Raw genomic sequence first — 22,148 nt, 5'->3', positions numbered from 1 at the left:
AAAAAAAAAAAAAAAAAAAAAAACAAAAACAAAAAAATAAAGGTTAATTATATTACATTTTTCGCACTAATTTAGACTTTTTGAAAATTAAACCACTCTTCATCGTGATAAATTTTCAAATTATAATCAAATCATATGACCATAGCTTTCATGTTCTATTATTCCTTTTTGATAGTATCATTCGACCCACATGAACTATTCAATCCAAATTATAAAAATTGGGTTGAATCAGATTTTTTTCAGATTATGAATGAGTCGAATATTTGAAAAATCAAAATTTTAGTTTAGTTTGTGGGTTGACGTTGTTTTTGGTCGAGACCTGAAAATAAAGTTATAATCTAATCTAATCCAATCCTATCCTATCCAACTTTTAGAAAATTAAGAATATGTATTGCTTCACCGATTTTTTAGTTAGTAATAAAACATATATCGTGGATAAGTAACCATGTTTAAAATACTTAAAAAAAAAAAAAAAAAAAAAAGTAGATTATCCCAACCTAACTAGGCCTTCGTGTGATCGGATGGGCGCCACTTGAGGGTCGCTACTTCTTTTGTCACAACGTGAGGGCCACAACCTATTCTCTACATAGTTAAGTTGTGACATTCTCCCTCACTTAGACTAGTCATCGTCTTTAATGACTTACTTTGGGGGCACAACTATTGTTAGGTCCTGACATTGTTTCCCACTTAAACTAGTCATCGTCCTCGATGACTTACTTTGGGGCACAACTATACTTTGGATTGTGACACTGATGTCTAACCTGAGTAGCGAAAACTATTTGACGAAAACAAAGGATTGAGTTGGATTGTGAACTATATTCAGGTTATTAGTGTCGTTAACTCAACCAATCCAAAATTTTAATTTCCAACTTTCCGACCGTACAAATATTAGAGTATAGAAATTAATAATATATTTTATCCACTAAACAAGTTTTTTTTTTTTTTTTTTTTTTTTTGAAGATTTTCTTGGGCGTGCCATACATGATACTTTTTTATTCTAAAAGTGAGACAATTTTGACTTAGAAACAAAGCATTCTTTTTTAAAGGAATATTTATTTATTTATATTTTATTGTGTTAAAGCAATATTTAAAAAATAAAAATAAAAAAGAAAGTAGAATAATTTGAAGGGTATTTTTGTAATGATGAACAAAAATAATGATGGGAATTTGGAAAGTTGGAGAAAAAGAGTGAGGATGGAAATGGCTCTCTTTTTGTTCCATTTTTTTTTTAATCTTTTCAACTTGCTTTTGCTGTTTGACCATTTCTTGACTTTTTTGTCCCTTTTCTTCCCTACCTCTCTATGCTTTCTTCTTCATGTGTGAGTATCCAATTCTATCCAACACTTAATTCAATGTCTTGATTTATGTCTACATACATGTGTTCTATCTCTCATACGTCCGCCTCTCCGAGCTAAGAACGTGTCATCCCGTCTTATCAAAAATATTTTAGAACTCTTTTAAAAAATTCAAAGTATAGTTACAGTTGGTATCATGTTTCAAAAATATTAATAAACTTTACAAAATAACATTTAAAACGCTGGTAGGTAATCTATGAGGTGTTGATAGATGGTTTTCGTCCATATATTTACGTTAATAATTTTTTTCAACTTTTGTTTATAAAAATAAATCGGGTTAATGTAATAATAATGAAAAAAAAAAGTGGGGAGTTGGAATTTTTTTTAAGTAACAACAATTGTTTTCGTTCATCCCATTTGAGCGGTTCGAAGTCAGTTGGAGAATATATTTTTTAACGACTTCAGGCCGACATTTTGGCTGATCCAACTTGAGTATGATATGATCGGATTCTTTCCTACTAGTTTCAACTCTTCGGAAGCGTTTAAGGTTAATTGACTATCTTTTAACTGTCTTCAATTATTTGGAGTCAAGTTTAAATTATTTAGTAAGCCTTTAGCTAGTTTAAATTATTTGGAGTCAAAGTTATTATTTCTTTTTTATGCAAAATTTGGGGAGCCAATTTTGGTAGTATAATTCTAATTTATGATTGTGGGACTCCTTCCGGTAGAATTAAATTTCAGTGAGCAACGTTAAACTAGCATCAAAATGTCGTAGTAGCTTCGATTTAGGTCAACTAAGTACGTGACTCTACTATCGGTTTGGTTGGAAGAATTGTTTTATGTATGATAACACGTGCACAATAGTCTTTCACGTGTCATATGTGTGATATGCCTTATATGTGATGTAATGTTATCTGTGTGTTGTCATATGATATTATGATATAAATGAAATGTCATGTTATGTTACTATGGAACGTATGAGATGTCATGATGCACTATGCTATTTTAGGTCATGATATACAATGACATGCTATGATATGTTTTGAAATAAGAAAAGTTACGAAGCACAACCCTTATGACATGATTTGAAAGCTATATTATGAATGAAATGAATGGTAAGAGTTTATGTACACATATTATCAAGTGTGATATGTGATGAAAGAATGAGGGTTGTCTTGCACGATTTATTATATCATGATAAAAAATATGGGGACCTCATGTATAATTGTATGTTCACCTGCATCGGGATACTTCTCCTTTATGATGAGTATGAACACATACACTATGAGATGGAAATGATCACCATGTTTACCATGATGCTACGCTGATTGTTATTCCTTCAGGGTGTTCGAAAATAGCCTAGCAAAGTTAACTAACTAGCAGAACTAGAGGGTATGCGAGCCTAACTAGTTGGTTCATGCTCGCATGTTTTAGTCGTGTATAGAGAAGTACTACACACCCAATTTGCCAAGACTGAAAAGTCGTCTAAGAGAAGACAGTTTTAAATGATAGGTCCCATCATTCTGTATGTGTTTGCATTCCTTGACCCCAATAATAGAATCACTTACCGAGTATTTCTACAGGTTTCAAGATTATTTCGGAAAAAAAAAAAATAGTGGAGAAGGTTAATTTATAGAAACTGAAAAGTAAGCTAAAATGGTTATAAAAGTGTTTTCCATTCTCCATTAAAAGTGGTATCTAACAAAGGCAAGTTAGATCCAAATTCCATAACCAAAACGACAAGAAGGCATAAGATAATGCCAAAGTTTTGAAAATGGTGTAAAAAGAGACCAAATAAGGACAACATCGATAAAGAAATAACATTCGAAGTTCATTCAAGTGCTAAGTAAGAAAAGGTCTGTAAGAAGAGAATGTGACTCTCGTAAATTTAAATTAGATATTAAAAAATTATAAGACTATAAATCGGCCAACCGTGATTGAAATATAACATTAAAGAGAGAGAGAAATAGGGACGTTTACAAGGACCATTTTTATTTTTTCTTTGTCTTTTCGTGAAACTTAGACAAAAAATCAATTAATTTACTGTTCCAAATGACGTCAAAAAGTTTTATCATTAGCTTTACGAGCATGTGGTAATAAATGTCATCGTTTTGAGTGTATGTCTTCATTTTCAATAGATATAAATCCAAAGGATAACTTTAATATTTTTACTGTTTCACTCGTTGTATTGTAGTTGGGTATATTTTGTGAAACTTATCTTTCACTATGCATTTGAATGAACGAGTATGTAAACGTCAGAAAAAAAAAATTTCCTTCTAAAAAATCATTAAAAAAATCTTATGTATAGTTTAGTAGCGTACTTTTTACTTGAGAAATTTGTCGAGACATTAATATATAAAACAACTTTATCAGTGCAATGTAAAACTAGTGACATAACTATTCAAATTAACAATTTTTTTTAATTAACATAACATTTTATTTATGTAACGTCTAATGAACTAATCGTCGTTGATTAATAGTTAATGATGACATCATTTGCAATTCGATATAAGTATCCATATTAACATTTTATTTTTTATTTTTATAAAAAAAAAAAAAAAGCATTTTCATTCATATTATTTATTTTTTTCTCCTCTCAAATTTCCCTTTCACATAATTGCTTGGCAAATAGGGTTGCAGGTGATGTTGGCCACACCATAGTACTCTCTTGTTCTTGTTAGGTACCCTAGAAGTTAGAACACCTACGTAATATTCAAATAAATTGAAAACAGCCACAAAAAAAGAAAAGAAAAATAATAATAATAATAATAATAATAATAATAATTTAGTACGTTTAAAGTGGCTAGGTTTAAAAAAACTAAAAACTCGAGGTTCTTAAAATATAGCCGTTGGATTGAGCTGAAAAAGCAATATCTAAAAAAGACGTTGTTTAGATTCAACGATTGGTATTTAAAACTAAGGTCGGTAGCACCCTCATCGGAGAAAATATTTTTGATGAGAACGTTGAAAAACTTAAAAGTTAATTTAAGCTCAATTTTAGATTTAACAATGGTCGTGGAAGTTGGGCCAAGAATCAAGCCTTAGAAGTTCCTAATGCTCTCAGATTTTCTAAAATTCAAGAGCTATACCCCTATCAAATTCCCCCGAACCAATTTGTATAGTTTCTAAATAACGTCCCTAACAAATTTGATAAAGGATTGGAGATCTAGAAAGGACCCAAACACGTTCCCCAATTCAAGCTTTTATGGCTGTGAAAGGAAGGATTTTTTAAAATCCAATTGGAATCTACGAACAAAGTCGTCCTTCCAAATCAGTACCATTCATTTTTGGGGAGTTTAAGGATGAAATTTCATCAAAACCACGAAAGTTGAAGAGCTCTAAAATAGGGGGAATCGGAGAAACTCTAATCAATTTCATTTTTTTTATAGATTTAGGGAAAAAAATTTTATTTTTCATCCACGGTCCATCGAGCTTCATCCAAAGGATACCACTAAGTTTTATGGTATTGAGAGGAGGACTCATGAAGATATCAAAGGTTGAAGAGGTCTCTATCGCTCTACTAAATAAGCCTAGAATCTACCGAAAAATGGGTAAGAGGCTGAGAGTTTCTAACTCAAAATTCATCTATACGTAAAGTCATCCTTCCAAAGTGATTTCTTAAGCTTGAGGGAAACAAGGATTGATAAATGTTAGAATGTCCCTACCCATAAAACATTTTCTAGCTTTTTATCCGACGAACAACATATTTTTTGGTGAAGTTTCGTGGGTCATAACTTAAGCTACCGTTCACTAAAAGGTATGAAGTTAGTCCCTAGTTGTTTATTGAATCATCATCTTCCAGTTTCATGAAAATCCGAGGCCAAAAGATAGCTGTAGAGAGTTGGAGAACGCAAGTCTTAGAGGCATCTCGCAATGGTCACAAATATTCTTCCCCGGTTATGGGGAAGAAAATGATGGCGTGGTCGGTTCAATTGAACGACCCACGTCATCCCAAAACTAGACATCTCTTAGCTTTTTTTTATTTATTATTATTTATTTATTATTATATCAAATAGAACTCCTTTTATATTGGTTATTGATTTTTTTTTATTTTTTTTATTTTCATGATTCTAGAAACGAGATGGACCTACCAAAAAAAATTTGGAGAAAGAGTAGAATTTTTTCCACTAGGAGATCTTCTTGCTATGACTCTGAACACAAAGTCAATGGTAGTGAGAGGCTGTTGAAAGAAAATCCTAAAGAGATTGGAGAAGGAGACTTTCAAGATAATTCTCTAAACCGAATTTCATTGTCGAGAGAAAGTATGAGATCAATTTACTCTCAGAAAGTGTGAGATCAATTTACTTGTTGCTCAATTCAAGTGTCGAGAATCTTTGACAAATAATATATTTAAATATCTAATATATTATGATATAATATTTTATTCAAATCATATTTAAAAAATATAATATTATAAGATATCTTAATATATATTTAATTAATTTGAATCTCATTCATATTTCAAATATATATTTTTTTAATTATCAAATTATTTTAATACTTAATTGTATCAAATATAATATTAATTTGAACATTTCGAGATTCAAATTACAAATATTTATTTTTTTTAAATATCAAATTATTTTAATATTTAATCGTATCAAATATAATATTAATTTAAACATTTCAAATAAAATCTATTTTCTCGTTTAATATAATTAATATAATTAATGTATATTACATGCATTAAACCAAAAAAATTAAATTAGGCTCCTTCAATTGTTGTGAGTATTGGCAATGACAAGTCAGCCTTGCAAGCCTTGGTCCATACGAATGGAACACTATTTCTGATACAACATGTTGTCGATGAGGTTATCCTGTCAAAATCTGTACAAAGCGTTGATATTAGCTTGTCAAACCCAATAAATTACGTACCTTAGTAACTATAGTCGGGCGAGCCCACTTAGTGACTACTCCCACCTTTGCAGGATCTATCCGAATACAATTCTTTGACACAAAATGTCCTAAAATAGAAATCTCCCCTAACTAAAATTTCTCAAGCGAGGAGAACTTAACATATAACTTATTATTCCTCAAGATGGTCAGGATTTTTCAAAGATGCAACTGGTGTTATTGATCCGTTTTAGAGTATACTAAAATATTGTCTATGAACATTATGATAAATGTATCCAAGCACTTCTTGAATACTCGATTCATCAACATCATGAACACAATAGGAGATTAGTAAGTCCAAATGACATGACAACAAATTCATAGTGGTCGTATCTTGTTTTGAAAGATGTCTTCTGCACATCCAATTCTTTGATCTTGATCTGATGATATCGTGACCGAAGGTCTATCTTGGAGAACACCATTGCTTCTCTTAGTTGATTGAATAAATCATCTATACGTGGAAGTGGATGCTTGTTCTTTACTGTCCTCTTACTTAAATCCCTATAATCGATGCACAAACGCATCGATCCATCCTATTTTTTTTTACAAACATAAACTTAACTCCCTGCATCAGACTCGTGTTGCGCCACGTGGCATGCATGCAGCGAACGACTCCCTCGGCTTGGTCGACTTAGACGGCTCGACTCGGCTGTCCATGACTCCTTTGGCTTTTCTGGCTCACGTTTCCTTTTTTTTTTTAAGCACAATTTCCACCATTCCAACCCTCTCGAACCTATTTTCTGCCCCAATTAGGTAACTGAGGTCCCTTTAATGCTGTATTTCACAAATATCAATTAGAATTATTATTAATTGTGAAATATTAACGAAAGGTGACGAACAATCTAATAGAAAACGAACCCCGTCGACACTTGGAGCAGCTTTCGAGGAACAGGAGCTATCATATAATAATTAGGGAGAACGCCGGCTAAGGACAACCAAGTAAGTGACCTTACTATAGGATAGGCTAGAGACTTGTTGTTGTATGACGTACGATGTATGAGTTATGACGTATGATGCCATATATGAGTTATATGATGATGTATGATGATGCTTGATGTGAATGATGATTATTATGTATTTGATGGCATTATGATGACGATTTATGATGATTATGATGCATGGTGTTGTTACCTTAATATGATGATGTTTTCCATATTAAACATGATGTATGTTATGAATTTCATGTTGCATCATGTCGAGAAATCGACCTAGGATACAACTCTACAGAGTATGAATAACGACATTAAAATGAATAACTATTGCACATGTATTTCTAATTGTAATATAGAGATGAGACTAGGGTTGTGTCAGGAAGGTGTTTTAAAGACGAGAAATAGAGGGACCTCATGCATGTTTGTGTGTACATACACATTGAGATACTTCCCCTTTTATGATGATGAGTGTGGACATGCACGTTATGATGATGACGGTGATCATGTTGAGCAGACACCCTGGAGTCGGCTGACCTCCGGACAGCTAGCTCGACGATGATGGGTCTAGGAGAGGTATAAAATGCTTGGAGATTCACACTCGCATGTGTGAGGTCATGTGTAGGAATGTACTATGCATCCAAGTTAGTCCGGACGAGAGGTCACCCCTAGGATGATTTAATGATAGGTTCCTAGATCATAGTTGCATGTGTTTGCATTTTTGCATGTGCCCTATAGTGGGGTCACTTACTGAGTATTTAGGCCATGTGTTACATCATTTTTCAGGTAAAGGTAAGGCGCCCATGTACGATTGACGGTGGCATCGTAAGTAAAGGTCATGACACGTGCATAGGATAGAAACATATTTAAATTCTTAGACTTAGGTTACAATAGGTTGCTTGCATTTTATATTTTTTTTAAATTATTTCATATTTGTTTTTAATTGCATTTTCAGTATTGTTGAACACGCAAGACTATGACGGTGTTTTCAAACATGAAGTTGTTTTCTTTCCTTCAAAATTTATGCTAAAAAATGATGTCATTTTAAGAATTATATTCTGCATATGAGCTTAGCCGGAAACATTAGTAGTGATTCTAGGTAAGTAGAAATTTAGGATCGGTATATTCACTCTATTAAAGACATTCATCTAATTTGTTTAGTAACTTCAATTCCTAACTCTTATGCCAATATTATTTCGTTGCTTGGATCGCATAATACAATTGTTGTTTATGTTGGTGCAACTTGATAAAAAAAAAACAACAAAAAAAAGAATTTTTTTTTGAAGGATCAACTTACTATGACGATCTCATCTTAAAGATAATCCTTCCTTCACCAATTGAAACTGATGGAGAAGACAATCCTTCCTTCACCAATTGAAACTGATGTAGAAGACAATCCTTCCTTCACCAATCGAATGGAGAATTTATACAGTACTGTGTATAATTGCTAAGATGTAAGGAAAACTTTTATCGTAAACAAGAATATGCAAGAGAGTTGACCGAGCTAGAGATGTTGCTATGGTTGGTTAGGAGAGAGATACTCTCCCATCATGTAGATCTCACAAATTCACACCCCTTCGAGGTCCAGCGTCCTTGCTAGCACACTGTCCGATGTCCACCTCTCTTCAAGGCTCAGCGTCCTCGCAAGCACACCGCCTGATGTCTGACTCTACTACCATTTGTAACGGCTCAAGTCCACCACTAGCAAAAATTGTTCTCTTTGGGCTTTCCCTTCTCAACTTTACCTCAAGGTTTTAAAACATGTCTGCTAGCCAGATTTCCCCACGTTTATAAATAATGTTTTGTTTCTTCTCCAACCGATGTAGAATTTCACAAGTCATTAGATCTAATTTTTGCATATTAGTCGACGCATCAATTTTCATTCTAAAAGAATATTTTTAAATAGTGGGAGAATAAATAATAAAAAAATATAAAAATAAAATAAATATATATTTATATATTTACATTATAAGTAAATGTATTTCTTAACAACCAAATATATAAATTTTTATTTATTTTAACTCAACTCAAATTAAATAATTTCATCACTCAATCTAATTATTGCTAAATAATTTCCTTATCTTTCTATAATTACTTTTTTTAAGTTATTATTTCTAGCATAGGTTTATTTTTTTCCATATTTAAATACATAAGCAATTACGTAGTGTTTTAAAAATTCAAATTTAATATTAAATAAAAAGGACGAGCCCCACAGTAATATCTTCTAGAAAATATTCAACCTACCCTATTATTTATTTATTTATCTATTTATTCGCTCAATTTGGTTCTTTTCGTTATACATGTTGATGTATGTTTTTTAGGGTTGTTGCATAAAATGTCATTTAATTTAAAATCGCACCATAGGTTAAATTAATATATTTGTTTTATTAAAAAAAATTTGATTAGAGTATTTGCTAATAAAAATAATATACTTTTTAATATTTTTTTTTTTCCACATTTTAAATATAATTTATTTAAAAAATTTGATGGGGTAAATATCTTAATTTAAATATAAATGTTATATTTGAAAATTAATTAAAAATTAGAATTATGATATTTTATTTCATAATTAGATTTATATGTACTTTAAAATTACAATTATGATATTTTCTTTTTCTGAAAATTGAATTATAATTTTTCCTTTCTAAAAAATTAGATGAATATTTTCTAATGGAGAGCTGAATTAATTAATTTATTTGTTATTATTATTTAATAGAGAAGGAGCTTAGTCTATAGTTACAATACAAAGGTAAAACAGGAATATATCTTCAAAGTGATGAGAAAATTGGGATGGTAGGTAAAGAAGTTCCAGCATCAACAATGAAAATATTGCCCGAAATGTATTCAGACGAGTCGTGCACTAGATATCGAACGAGTGTTGTTAGCGCGGGATCAGAAGTTCCTAATGTTTGTAAAGGAACGGTTCTACGTATTACATTTTTAAGCCAATCTTTTCTCATAAGCTCCTCCGTATACTCAGATTTAAACAATCCAGGAGATATTGAGTTCACTCGAATGTTGTGCACTCCTAATTCCATGGCGAATACCTGTTACCATAGATAAACTAGAATTAAATTATAAATTAAAGGGCTTTGTTGATACAAGAAATTATACCTTTGTTAGTGTGTTTAAGGCAGCCTTTGAAGCAGCATAGGCTAGAGCTCCAGGTTGTAGCACTCTGTTAACACCAACCATTGAAGAGACATTGATGATGGATCCACCACGATTGGTATCACGCATGCATATGCCAACATACTTTGATACCAACCATGATCCCCTAAGATTTGTGTTCATTATTTTGCTCCATTCCTCTTCTGTTAGTCTCAATGGGGACTTCACCGCACCTATCATGAAATGGTTATTTTAACGATCAAAAGTAGACACAAATCTGTATGGTAACAACAGTTAAGGCTAATTTAGGGGTTAATCATGCATTTATAAATAAGTAATACATCTCCCTTGGTACGAGGTCTTCTCGAGAAATCAAAAAGAAAGTCATGAGAGCTTATGTTCAAAGTAAACAATATTATACTATTGTGGAGAGTCATGATTCCTAACATGGTATCGGAGTCATGTCATTAACTTAGTCATGCTAATTGAATCTTCAACTGTCGAACAAAGAAGTTGCTAGTCTCGAAAGTGTAGTCAAAAGTGATTTGAGTGTTGAAGGGTGTACTTTGTTCGAGGGCTCCAAAGAAGGAGTCGAGCCTCGATTAAGAGGAGACTATTCGAGGGCTCCATAGGCCTCAAGGGAGGTTCTATGGTGTACTTTGTACAAGGGGAGGATTCCTAGAGGGTGTAGTTAAAAGTGACTCGAGTGTCGAACAAAAAGTATACTTTGTTCGAGGGTTCCAGAGAAAGAGTCGAGCCTCGATTAAGGAGAGACTGTTCGAGGGTTCCACAGGTGTCAAGGGAGGCTCTACGGTGTACTTGGTTCAAGGGGAGGATTGTTGGGAGAGGAATCCAACCTCGAATAATTATAGGTTTATAAATAAGGAATATTATCTCCACTAGTACGAGGCCTTTTGGAGAAATCAAAACTAAAAACCACCACCAGAGTTTAGGTTAAATACCTCTTAACCCAGCGTTGTTAACCAAGGCATCAATGAAGCCAAAAGAATCCCAAGCTTTTTTTATGCATTTCTCAATGGTCTTTCCATCAGCAGTAACGTCAAGTTCTAGAGCCACAGCTCGGGGGCTCTCCATCGCCATCGAAGAGGCCGACAAAGCTGAGAAATCGAGTCGATTAATTTCATCGCATAAAGATCGGAGACTATCGAGACGGCGTGCAGCAGCAATGATTTTGCATCCAGCTCTAGCTAGATCAAGACAGAACTCACGGCCGAGGCCTGCAGAGGCTCCGGTCACCATCACGACTTTGCCGTTTAAGTTGTGCCATGGCTCGAACTGAGGAGGAGATTGTTGTTGGATAGGCATGGCCTCTCTGGTTTGATGAGAAATGGAAGAAGCCATAGAGCCTTACAAATGTGGAACAGGGAGAAGGATGCGAGTTGGTTTTGATTTGTTGAAGACAAATGTTGGAGATCCAATGGAAATATATAAAGGAAAAAACTTAAACAAATACGGATCATTATCAAATCTTATATTATCCACGATGATGATTTGAATAAACAAATAAATACATAATGAAAAAAAAAATGAAGAATTAGCATAAGATCCAAGTTTCATCTTCATTTGAATTTTATTTTAAATAATCTAATACAATTTCGTAATTTGAATTTAGTCGACTATAGGTTAGTATAGGTTAGTTGTGTTTACCGGATGAAACATATAACACCAAGGTTAATTTTATTATAAAGTTTCAAATGAAGTATTTCCACATTAAATATTCATGGTATGTATACAATAGCGACCTTATGTTTAAGTAGAAATCTAGGGTCTATAGGAGCTCCCAATTTTTATTATTTTTATGAAAATCGAGAGCTTGAATCCAAAAAATGAATTGTTTATAACTTGAGTTTAGGTGATCATCAACTCAAGTTCTTGCTGTTAAATGAAAGCCCCTCGTTCCCTTTTTACAGCTTAATCATCCGTCGACTTTGAGTGCTCTAGAAATTGCTTAAATTTTTAAAATATTCTTAATTCATCCCTTCACCAACTTCAATTCCTCATCTCCATTATTGGATAGCTAACTGGCAGAGATTCATAGGTCATGTCAAGGAACTAGGCATATAGACCGAGCCTAGCATATTGATGCCTTAAGTCACCCTAGACCTTCCTTCCATTTTGTTATGCCATGAGCTTAGAATTCCTCGCCTCGATTGGTGGGATACCTTGCCTCAATTGACATGATGATACATGATATTACTCTTCTAATAGTTAGCATCACGATTTTGTATTGACCCGTGGAATTACAGAGAACTTTTTCTACTTTTCGTGGTTTCAGAAATTATTCTCAATTAATTTATTAATTAAAATTTTATTTAAGAGAGAGCATGAAAGCCACATGCTCATTAATTTATTAATTGAAATATTTTTATTTATGATTGGAATTGGAAGTCATATTCCAAAAGATTTCGATGCTTAGCTAATATGACTTCCAATTCATTTCGAATAAAACTCAAAATATTATTTTAAATTTGGCAAGAATTTCTTTCTCAATTAACTCTAAATTAGACGGGATCAAGACATTTTTTAGACTGAACTCAATATTTGTGATTGTAAATCTTTTCAACTCAAACAACTGGCCTTAAACAATAAAACAAACTTAATAATAAACTTTTTTGAATTGTTCTATCATTTATTCATTTTTTTTTATTAGACAAAACTAAATTTTAGTGAGAAAAAAACATTTATTTATTTTCAAACATTTTACTCAATTTTAATATTTTTTTCTAAATAGTTAAAAAAAATTATTTAAAGTATAGTTGGAGGATAAATCATTTAATTAAATAAAAACAAAGTAAATAAATGTATATATCATTGTATCATAAGTAAAAATATATATTTTAAAGTTGTACTAAATTCGAGTTGGTTCGGTTCAATTTAATTTAGAAAATCTATTAACCAACTTCATCCATAAAATTTTCATTTATTTGAATTTAATCCAACTCAAATACGTTCGTAATCCAATTCAAATTATACAGGTTGGATTAGATTGACGAGTTTTTCTAAATCATATACTAAAAAATAATGAATGACTTGATATACACGTATTCTAATATTTTATATATGTAATTATGTTTGAGTTCTTATTTTAAAAAGATTTTATATTGAGTATTGCTTTGGTGTAATATTGCAATATTGATTAAAGAAAGATGAAGCTATGTTTGAGTTCTTATTAAATAACGTATTAAAAAGTCATATCACAAATTAAAATGATTTTTTTATTAAATTTAAGAATTTAAAATGGATAAGGATGGAAACTTGAGATCTAGAATAAATAAACCAAATAGAAAAATGATTTTACATTATTTTTTTTATAATTTTATTTTATTACATAAAAATATTTAACTATTTTTATAATTTATATTTAAGAATATTTAATTATGAAAAATCAATTTTTTATGTTTTAGTTCAAAAAATTAATTGAATTGGATAATAAACAATCAAATCATTTGTGAATGTTTATATTTTATAAGCAATAATTTCTTTTAAAAAATATTCAATAATTAACTTCTTTAATCTGGCAGGCATAATCAAATACTTACCATATATATTGTGAGACCTAAATGTGAACGGTATCAAAATGTCATTTTTTTTCTATAGTAACCCACGAGTTGATGTACCTATGATCATATGATACATAAGGGAGATGTAACGACCCGAAATTTTCTACTTAATTTAAGGTCGCTACTGTATACATACCATAAACATTGAATGCGGAAGACTTCATTTAAATTCCATATGACATAACCTTTAACTTAAAACACTGTCATGAACTTACGTGTTTCGAAAACATTTTTAAAACGACACAACAAAAAACTCGAAATAAAATAAACAAGCGTTTAAGTTTAAAACATCTTATTTTATCCTAAGTCTAAGAAATAAATGTCACTATCCTATGCATGTGCCATGATCTCGAGTTGGGATGCCGTCGTCAGCCGTACAGGGATGCCTTGCCTTAACCTGAAAAATGTAGTAGCACATGGCTTGAGTATTTAAAGAAAATACTCAGTAAGTGACCCCACTATTGGGGTTAAATGCAACAATCACATGCAATGAAATGATGGAACCTATCTTTCGTTTCGTTTCTTTTTCGTTTCGTTTCTTTTTCGTTTCGTTTCGTTTCGTTTCGCTTCGTTTTCCCAACGATGTAATCCTAACAGGTAATTGTGGACGTGTACCATATACTCTACACGCAGCCCATACGTGCGAGTATGGGCTCACCAGCTAGTTCGCACACCGCTGGGCCACTGTCCCTAGCCGGTGGGCATGCTCTGGGGGCCCACCGGGACCCGTTAAAACTAAAACTATCACGGCAGCGCTATACGGAGCATAACGATCGTTGTCCTGCCATTTGGATGTACGCGTCCGTACCCTCGTGATGGGATAGGGGTATCCCCCAAATGCATGATCACACAATATGCATGAGGTCCCACTAGTCCTACAGTCATCATTTAATGAACATAACCCCGTGTCACGTTTTCATGCTTACATGTCATTCTGATTCTCATTTCGTTACATATCATACATATTCCTAGCGGGGTTATGTATCATGCGACTTACCGTATTTCATGTCATACAATTCATTCAGTCACATTCCAATACTCATATAACAAGCCATAATCGTACAAGGGCCACACATTGTCACATGCATTCATATCACATCAACTAAGCAGCATGCATAACATACATTCACGTTTACATGATTTCGTACTTAAGCACAATAATCTAGCATACAATGTACCATATCATAAACAGGTCATAACATAAACCCTTCTATCGTTCTCTAACTTACCATAACACTATCGTTCTATCAATCTATCACAAACATATCCCTTTCTACCCATAACCTAACCGTGTTCTTTCATCAATCTATCCTATCCATAGCACTCCGGTATGTAGTCTGACCTTAACGTTTCATGAACGTAACTTACTTCTATCGTTACATTTTGTTTTGTGCATCCTTCTCGTATCATATCTCAAACATATCCTTGAACACATCGTACCATAATTATTATCATACAAACCACATATTATATAACATAACATAACATATAGGAAGCATATCGATCCACAAACAATTCACACATATCAATATATATGACACGTGCAGAACCACAGGGCACGTGTCAACATCAAAAAAAATAACCATGCCGATAGTAAGGTCACTTACTTGGATAGCTTAAGTCGTTGTCACAAATATATCTTTAATGAAAGTTCGATTCCGTCCTTTGACATCCGAGTCAACCTATATGAGCTCATGACATCAGTTTTAAGTTTTAACTCTATAAAATTATTACTCTAATTTACATTGGTCATCTTAAAATTCTAATATTTTCTGTTGGACAAAATTCAAAGAAGCTCACTGCCCTCTGATGAAAATTATGAATGTTTTCTGTTACACAAAATTGAAAGGAGCTCACTGACGTCTGATATTTCCTATTATTGTTAAATACTGTTTAACAAATCTTTCTTTACTCTCCCTTCCTCTCTCCCTAATCTTTTTCATTGGGTAAATAGGTTTTAAAATTGAAAGGAGCTCACTGCAGTAAGATATTTCCTTTTATTGTTAAATACTATTTAACAAATCTTTCCTCAATCTCCCTCCCTCTCTCTCTAATCTTTTTCATTCTGTAAATAGCTTTTTCAATTGTGTAAACTGATATTACTGACCAATTTTAAATGCAGACTAGGATCTTTTAGTTTATAGATTTGCCACCTATAATTTTATTGAATCTAACTTATCACCTTATTTTATATGATTAAAATGCTAACAAAAATCTAATAATTGTATATGGATCTGATTATTACATAGATAGGAAAGAAGATTTGATCCTAAATTAATTTCTTATCACCATACTTATAAAATATAGAGGAAAAGGAAATCTGAGATAGGATTTTACCGTAATAACTGACAAAAATCTCTAAATCTGCAATAGTCATTGTACTTCTTCTCAGATCTGACCATTGTTGTTTTCTGTTTTTTCATTTTCTTGTGCAGGTTTTCTGTTTCTCTTTTTTTTTAGCGGTTGGCTTAAGAGGGGTAGAGGAGAGATAATTGTGGGAAGGGATGAGAGGTTAGTGGAGAAAGGTGGGGGAATTTTTTTTTTTTTTATTTTTTTTAATTTTAATTTTTTTAATTAATTAATTAATTATTATTATTTTAACTTTTTATTTGTTTATTTATTTTTGGGCTATTACACGAGAGTTCTTGGAGACTCTAATCCCAATTGATATTAGTTCACACCCTGTCAATTGAGCCAAGTCCTACATATCATAGTGTCTCATGGAATTATTTAGTTAGTGTTACACTCTCATTATTTACAAGTCGACATGTTATACACACATGTATGAAGTCTCCAATTGATTATCCATAAAATATATATATATATATATATATATATATATATATATATATATATATATATATATATATATATCACGTTCCTCACATAATCAAATACAAATCACGAATCACAACAAATCATGCCTATCTAAAGAGAAATTTTGAGGCCGGCCAACTAACTCAAGATGCATTTTGGGTTTAACCGTTAGTCAATGTTGTGCCTACCAATCCTCTCTGTCCTATTAGAATAAATTTGTCACTATATGCATGGCATGTTTAATAGGTGTCAAAATTGATTTAAAAATATTTATATGTAAAGGATGTCATGAACTTAAACGTTAACAAATTTATTTCAAATAAAAAGTAACATTAATAGGTCAACGAAATTGAAATAACAATAATTTAAAAGAAATGCATGAGGGCTACAACTTAAATGCAAAATACAACTACTATGGTTTATCTCCATGACTTTCGTAACGACGTCTTTATCTGTACATGAGTGTCTTATCTTTACCTGAAAAACGAATAACAAAAGTGGCTTGAGTAGTTAAAAATACTCAGCAAATAGCCTCATTACTAGGATGAAATGCAATTACATGCAATCATGGAGAGACCTATCATTTCATGAACTTTCCTTTGAGCTCTACTTTCCAATCTTGGCAAGGTTGGATGTGTAATATTTTTTTTTTATACGCACCTACGCACGTGTAAATGGACCCACCATGCAGGCTCGTATACATACTCCCTAGATTTGACTATGGGCTAGTGCATGCTCACATTATCGGAAGCCTCAAAGGTAAAGGAGTGCATATGATATCATGGTGTATGTGTCCATACTAATTATAATGGGGAAGTATCCCGATGCTTGTGACATACAAGATACATGAGGTCCCATAAGTTTAAATCATATGATGCAAATCATACTTCCATTCTTTTTATGACATAGTTTTCCTATGAAAGATGTGTATGTATACTTCACATATCTTTCACGGTTAACATACATGGCTCATCAATGTCTTATAGGGATAGTGTGAATATTTTATCATAATATACGTAACATGATATATGGAAGTGTCGGCATCATATAATATTTATATCTTAACGTAATTTTATAACATAGCATGCTCATAACATAACGTAACATCATAAAAATATGATACGTACAAAGATCATAGGGTACGTACCATTCATACAGTCCACAGGTCATCCAACTAAGTCTATGAGTATCCAACCGTAAAACAACTTACTTGGTTAGCTTAAACTAGATACACCATACTTCCTTATTTCGGCTGAAGAAGTTCCATAACATCAACACTTCCAATAAAAAATGGTTCTAGAACAATCCTAAATAGTAAAAGAGGGTTCAAAATCCAAACCTAAGCCAAAGGAGCCACTTAAGCTGAGATAGAGTGGAGAGGAGTATCGAGCCAAGTCAGGGTGCGCACTAGAAGGAGTTGGTTGGACTAAGTCGAGGCTGAACTACATGTCAGTTTGTTGTCGGTTTGGCTGGAGGCATGGATCAGAGGTCGATTCAAGTCTTGGGTTGGTTCGGGTCAGTAGGTCAAATCATAAGGTTATGGGTCGGAATTGTGTTGGGTGTAAGCTTTATGAATTGGGCTATTGGTGGGCAACTAGGCTATGGACTGTGCATCATTGGGCTTGGGGTTGGAGTCATCAACCGTTGCTAGTATGGGCTGGACAACTGAAGGTCGAGCAGGCTCAGATGGCTAGGTTAATAAGTGGAACTTTATGGAGATTTTTGTAATTTATTTTTTGAATATTTTATTTAAAAAGTACAAATATTTTTTTAAATTTAGTATTTTTTTTTTTTTTTCCAAATCTTAAAAAAAAAAAAAAAAAAATTCCTTTATGAAAATCTCTTCTTTGACGCCTTAGCCTTCACGGGATCTTTTGAACACTTCTTTGAGTATTTTAAACCTTTTCGTGGGCACCTTGAACTTTTTTTAGTATCCTAACCTTACTCGGGGGTCTTACAATAACCATGAGTCAAAGACCTAAATCAAACCTTTGTCTCGAAAAGTAAGTAACATTAAAACAACTCACTAAATGGACAATGAAACTTATAAAATTTTAATAGAATGCCTAATGTGACATTTTAAGGCTTTATATGAAATTTGGAACCATTGGATCATTTTTAGTGCTTGAACCAAGTTTAGAGTGGTAAATGACTAAAATGTCCCTAATGATTAACATTAAGAGTTATGCATCCTAATGAATTCCAATCGACGTTGAATTTAATATGACTTGTGATCACTTTAGGGTCTTGAATACTATCAAGTGTCATGATCAAGGTGTGTTATAAGCTTTATGTTATACTTAGGGTTGACCCTCGATTTTCAAGAAATCAGAAAGCTACCCTAAGTCAACGTAAGTAAATAAGGTTTAGGATAACCCTCTATTTTTAAGTAGTCAGGATGCTACCCTAAATCAAAATGAGCTCTAAGTTAGCTCTTGATTTTCAAGTAATGAGGATGTACCTTAAGAACATGAATCAAGTCAGATAAATTTACCACACTCATATCTAAAGAAGCACTATCTAGACCCTAATTCCACTAAGACATGAAAACTAGGTATCGATCACAAAAAAGGATTAGAGATAAGAAATAGTTCAGAACTTAAGGCTATAAACTCCAAAGATAAAGATAAAAACAAGAAAAGAAATGAGTGTGGTATCCTAACATCTACTAGATGGGTAACTGATTGTCCTAGTACTAGGTTTAGAAAAACAAGAAAAAAAAAATGGAAAAGAAAATGAGAGAGTGGAATTTTTCCAATTTTTATCAAAATTTCTATATTTTTAATATTTTATTGAGAAAGAATTTCAAGATACATGTTTGTTGTTTTTTTTTTTTTTTTTTTTTTTTTTTTGGAAAATTCTAGATTTTTGAGGAAAATAATAAAAACGGTCAAATTACCAAAACACCCCTAAAAGTATGGATAATTATAAAAATGTCATAATTAGATTATCCACTGGCCATCTGCACAAAAACCTTGGAATCTCAAATCTCAGCTCTTGAATCTCCTCCAAAATTGGATATAATCTAGAACATTAAGACATCTGACATTCAAGGAAAAAACGGTAAATCTAGAAAACTCAAGAATGGAATTGTACTGATTCTGAAATTTTCAATCACGGTAGATCATCCATCTATAAATTATGGAGCAGGGAAAACTAATAAGAGCAAGAAGTGAGTTGAATCGAGTCTCGAGAGTTACGAGCGTTTAGATTTTGGGTATCGTATTCTCGAGTAAACCTCAAATTTGGAAGCTACAGTCCATTGTTCCTTCTCCAACTTTTTTCTACATGTTCTACAGAAGATTATTCATAAGTTTGGTGAAGGAAGGAAGCTTCAAAAACGTCTTTATCCTATTCCCCCAACTCTATCTGCCATTGAAGGAAACCCAAAGGAGTTTGCGAATCCGAGGCCACAAACATATTCCCCAGATGAGTCATATTCCAATTGATTTCTACATTCTTAAGGATCATTTTCGAAGAAGTTCACGAAGAAAGACGACCTTAAAAACGTGTGTAATCGAAGAAATTCGTTATCGGGTAAGATTTGGGTGTAAAACTTGTTAGATAAATCCCCACAAAATTAAGTTGAGTGGAATAGTCATGAGTTAATTGTGTTGCCACTCCTTTCCATTTTTAAGGTAGAACTCTTATTTAAATATGTCAATCTAATCTAAGTAAAAACAAATGACGGAATCTAAATACTATTACGTGTGGTATATCACCGCGTTGGAGTCACTACTTTAATATATTAATAATTTCTAAGAACAAATAACACAAACAACTCATACAAAGACTTCTTCAAACTACATACTAAACGTTGTTGCCCAACTACTCGAAAACCAACCAGTTATGTCATATATATTTCTTCTTCCAAATCACCATACAAGAAAACAATTTTTCATGTCAAGTTGTGCAAGCTCATAATTAAATTAAGCAACCAATGCCAACAAAATCCAAATAGATGGAGATTATCATAAATCTTGGAAATATGTTTTCCAAGAATAAATAAGGAAGTTTGCAATGAGAAACTTATCTTTGATAATTAATGGTGAGTGTGACCACGTCTCTTGGTCGATGAGATTAAGTCTTTCACAATACCCCAAATACCACAACTTGATGCTTTGATACCAATTGTTGGTGTGTAGATTCCATATAATGTCACATCCTTCAATGCTATGATACCACTTGTTGTAATAGAGCCACAACCAAAATATTTTGAGTAGAATGCCACAACAAAAAATGCTATGATACCCAATTGTTGTAACAAAATGCCACAACCAAAATGTTTTGATACCCAATTGTTGTTGCAAAAGCGAAGCAAGATCGCACTCACACACCCACTAACAGAAATTAAACAAAGAGATACAAAGATTCACGTGGTTTGAAGAGACCCTTACATCCACAGGTAGTAGCCAATCACTGTAACCAAAGTGTTTACAAATGTATCTCTCAGACTCTCACACTCTCACACTACAAAGTCTTTCAACAAAGGTTCCCCCAATTGTCTCTAGCAAAATACAAAATAATAATGACAGTCACATGAGTCCACATGACTACACATCTAAAAACAATGCTAGACAAATCTTTATACAGCCGTTCTTATACATGAACCAAATAAATGAGAACATTAATCAAAATAGTTATGAATTAAATGGAAGTTAATAAAAAAAAATAATAATAAGAATATTAATCAAAATAGTTATAAACTAAATATAATTTAATAACCAAAATAAATGAAGATTATGACAATTCATTGATTAAGGAGAAGATAGACACTTCATTCAACCCTTCAATCCCAAGTTTTGGAAGAAAATTGGAACGGTTTCTAGTAAGTATTCGGACTATTTTCGTGCCCTTTTGTCGGTATTGGTTGTATTACAAGAATTTCTATAGTGCATACGCTAAAGAACAAATATTTTTGTATGTGAGACCTGGTGCTTCATCTTCTACAAAATTAGACAGCATAAAAGTGATGCACTATAGGCATGAAAGTGATGTTAAATTAGTTTAAAAACTAATATATTTTCACTATTTCTAATTTGATTTAATTTTAAAAAGCTTTCAAAGTAATGAATTCAATTTGGTCACGTTGCGTGAGAATCCAATGCCAATTTGTCTCATCCAACTCTCCACTACCAAACCCAAAAGGAAATATTATATAAGTTTTTAAAAAATAAAAAACTTTATTTTAAAATTTTAAATAAGAAAAACTAATATTAGAAAAACAATTAAATCCAAATCCCAAGTCCCAAGTTGAGCCATCGAATCTTTTCAAAATCAACCGAATCAATTTCCCACACAAAAGAAAACAGTAACTTTTCAGTGATCGTCCTCCTGTCAGATCGAGCGGCGCCGAACTGGCGGATGACGGCGGCGATACTGGTCGGACAGCAACCCCAAGAAGCCCAGATTTTATTATTATTTTTAAAATTTTGGTTTATTGGCAGAGCCACATAAGCCCATTCCGTATTCACTGGGCGAGGGTAAAAGTGTAAATTAAATGAGAGAGGAAATGAGACCAA

The 22,148-nt window shown here is 32.5% G+C and overlaps 1 protein-coding gene across 1 annotated transcript; it reads right to left on the bottom strand.

Annotated features, from left to right (window-relative positions):
• Window positions 1-9,885: 9,885 nt before the first annotated feature.
• LOC111438205 (3-oxoacyl-[acyl-carrier-protein] reductase FabG-like) lies at window positions 9,886-11,596 on the bottom strand. Its single transcript, XM_023076161.1, has 3 exons — window positions 11,191-11,596; window positions 10,232-10,461; window positions 9,886-10,164 (listed from the first exon to the last, which is right to left on the bottom strand). The coding sequence occupies exons 1-3, from the start codon at window positions 11,588-11,590 to the stop codon at window positions 9,886-9,888; spliced, it is 909 nt and encodes a 302-aa protein (XP_022931929.1). The 5' UTR covers window positions 11,591-11,596.
• Window positions 11,597-22,148: the final 10,552 nt, after the last annotated feature.

Source organism: Cucurbita moschata, unplaced genomic scaffold, assembly GCF_002738365.1.
Source record: "Cucurbita moschata cultivar Rifu unplaced genomic scaffold, Cmos_1.0 Cmo_Scf00072, whole genome shotgun sequence".
Lineage (NCBI taxonomy): Eukaryota > Viridiplantae > Streptophyta > Magnoliopsida > Cucurbitales > Cucurbitaceae > Cucurbita > Cucurbita moschata.
This window is presented reverse-complemented; position numbering and strand designations above follow the sequence as displayed.

Bases quoted from the DNA above. Each gene is read 5' to 3' on its own strand.
- LOC111438205 (XM_023076161.1), bottom strand. From the start codon at position 11,590: ATGGCTTCTTCCATTTCTCATCAAACCAGAGAGGCCATGCCTATCCAA. The intron at 10,462-11,190 runs GTATTTAACCTA...ATTTCATGATAG, and splicing joins TAACAACGCTGGGTTAAGAG to GTGCGGTGAAGTCCCCATTG. The intron at 10,165-10,231 runs GTATAATTTCTT...CTATGGTAACAG, and splicing joins CCTTAAACACACTAACAAAG to GTATTCGCCATGGAATTAGG.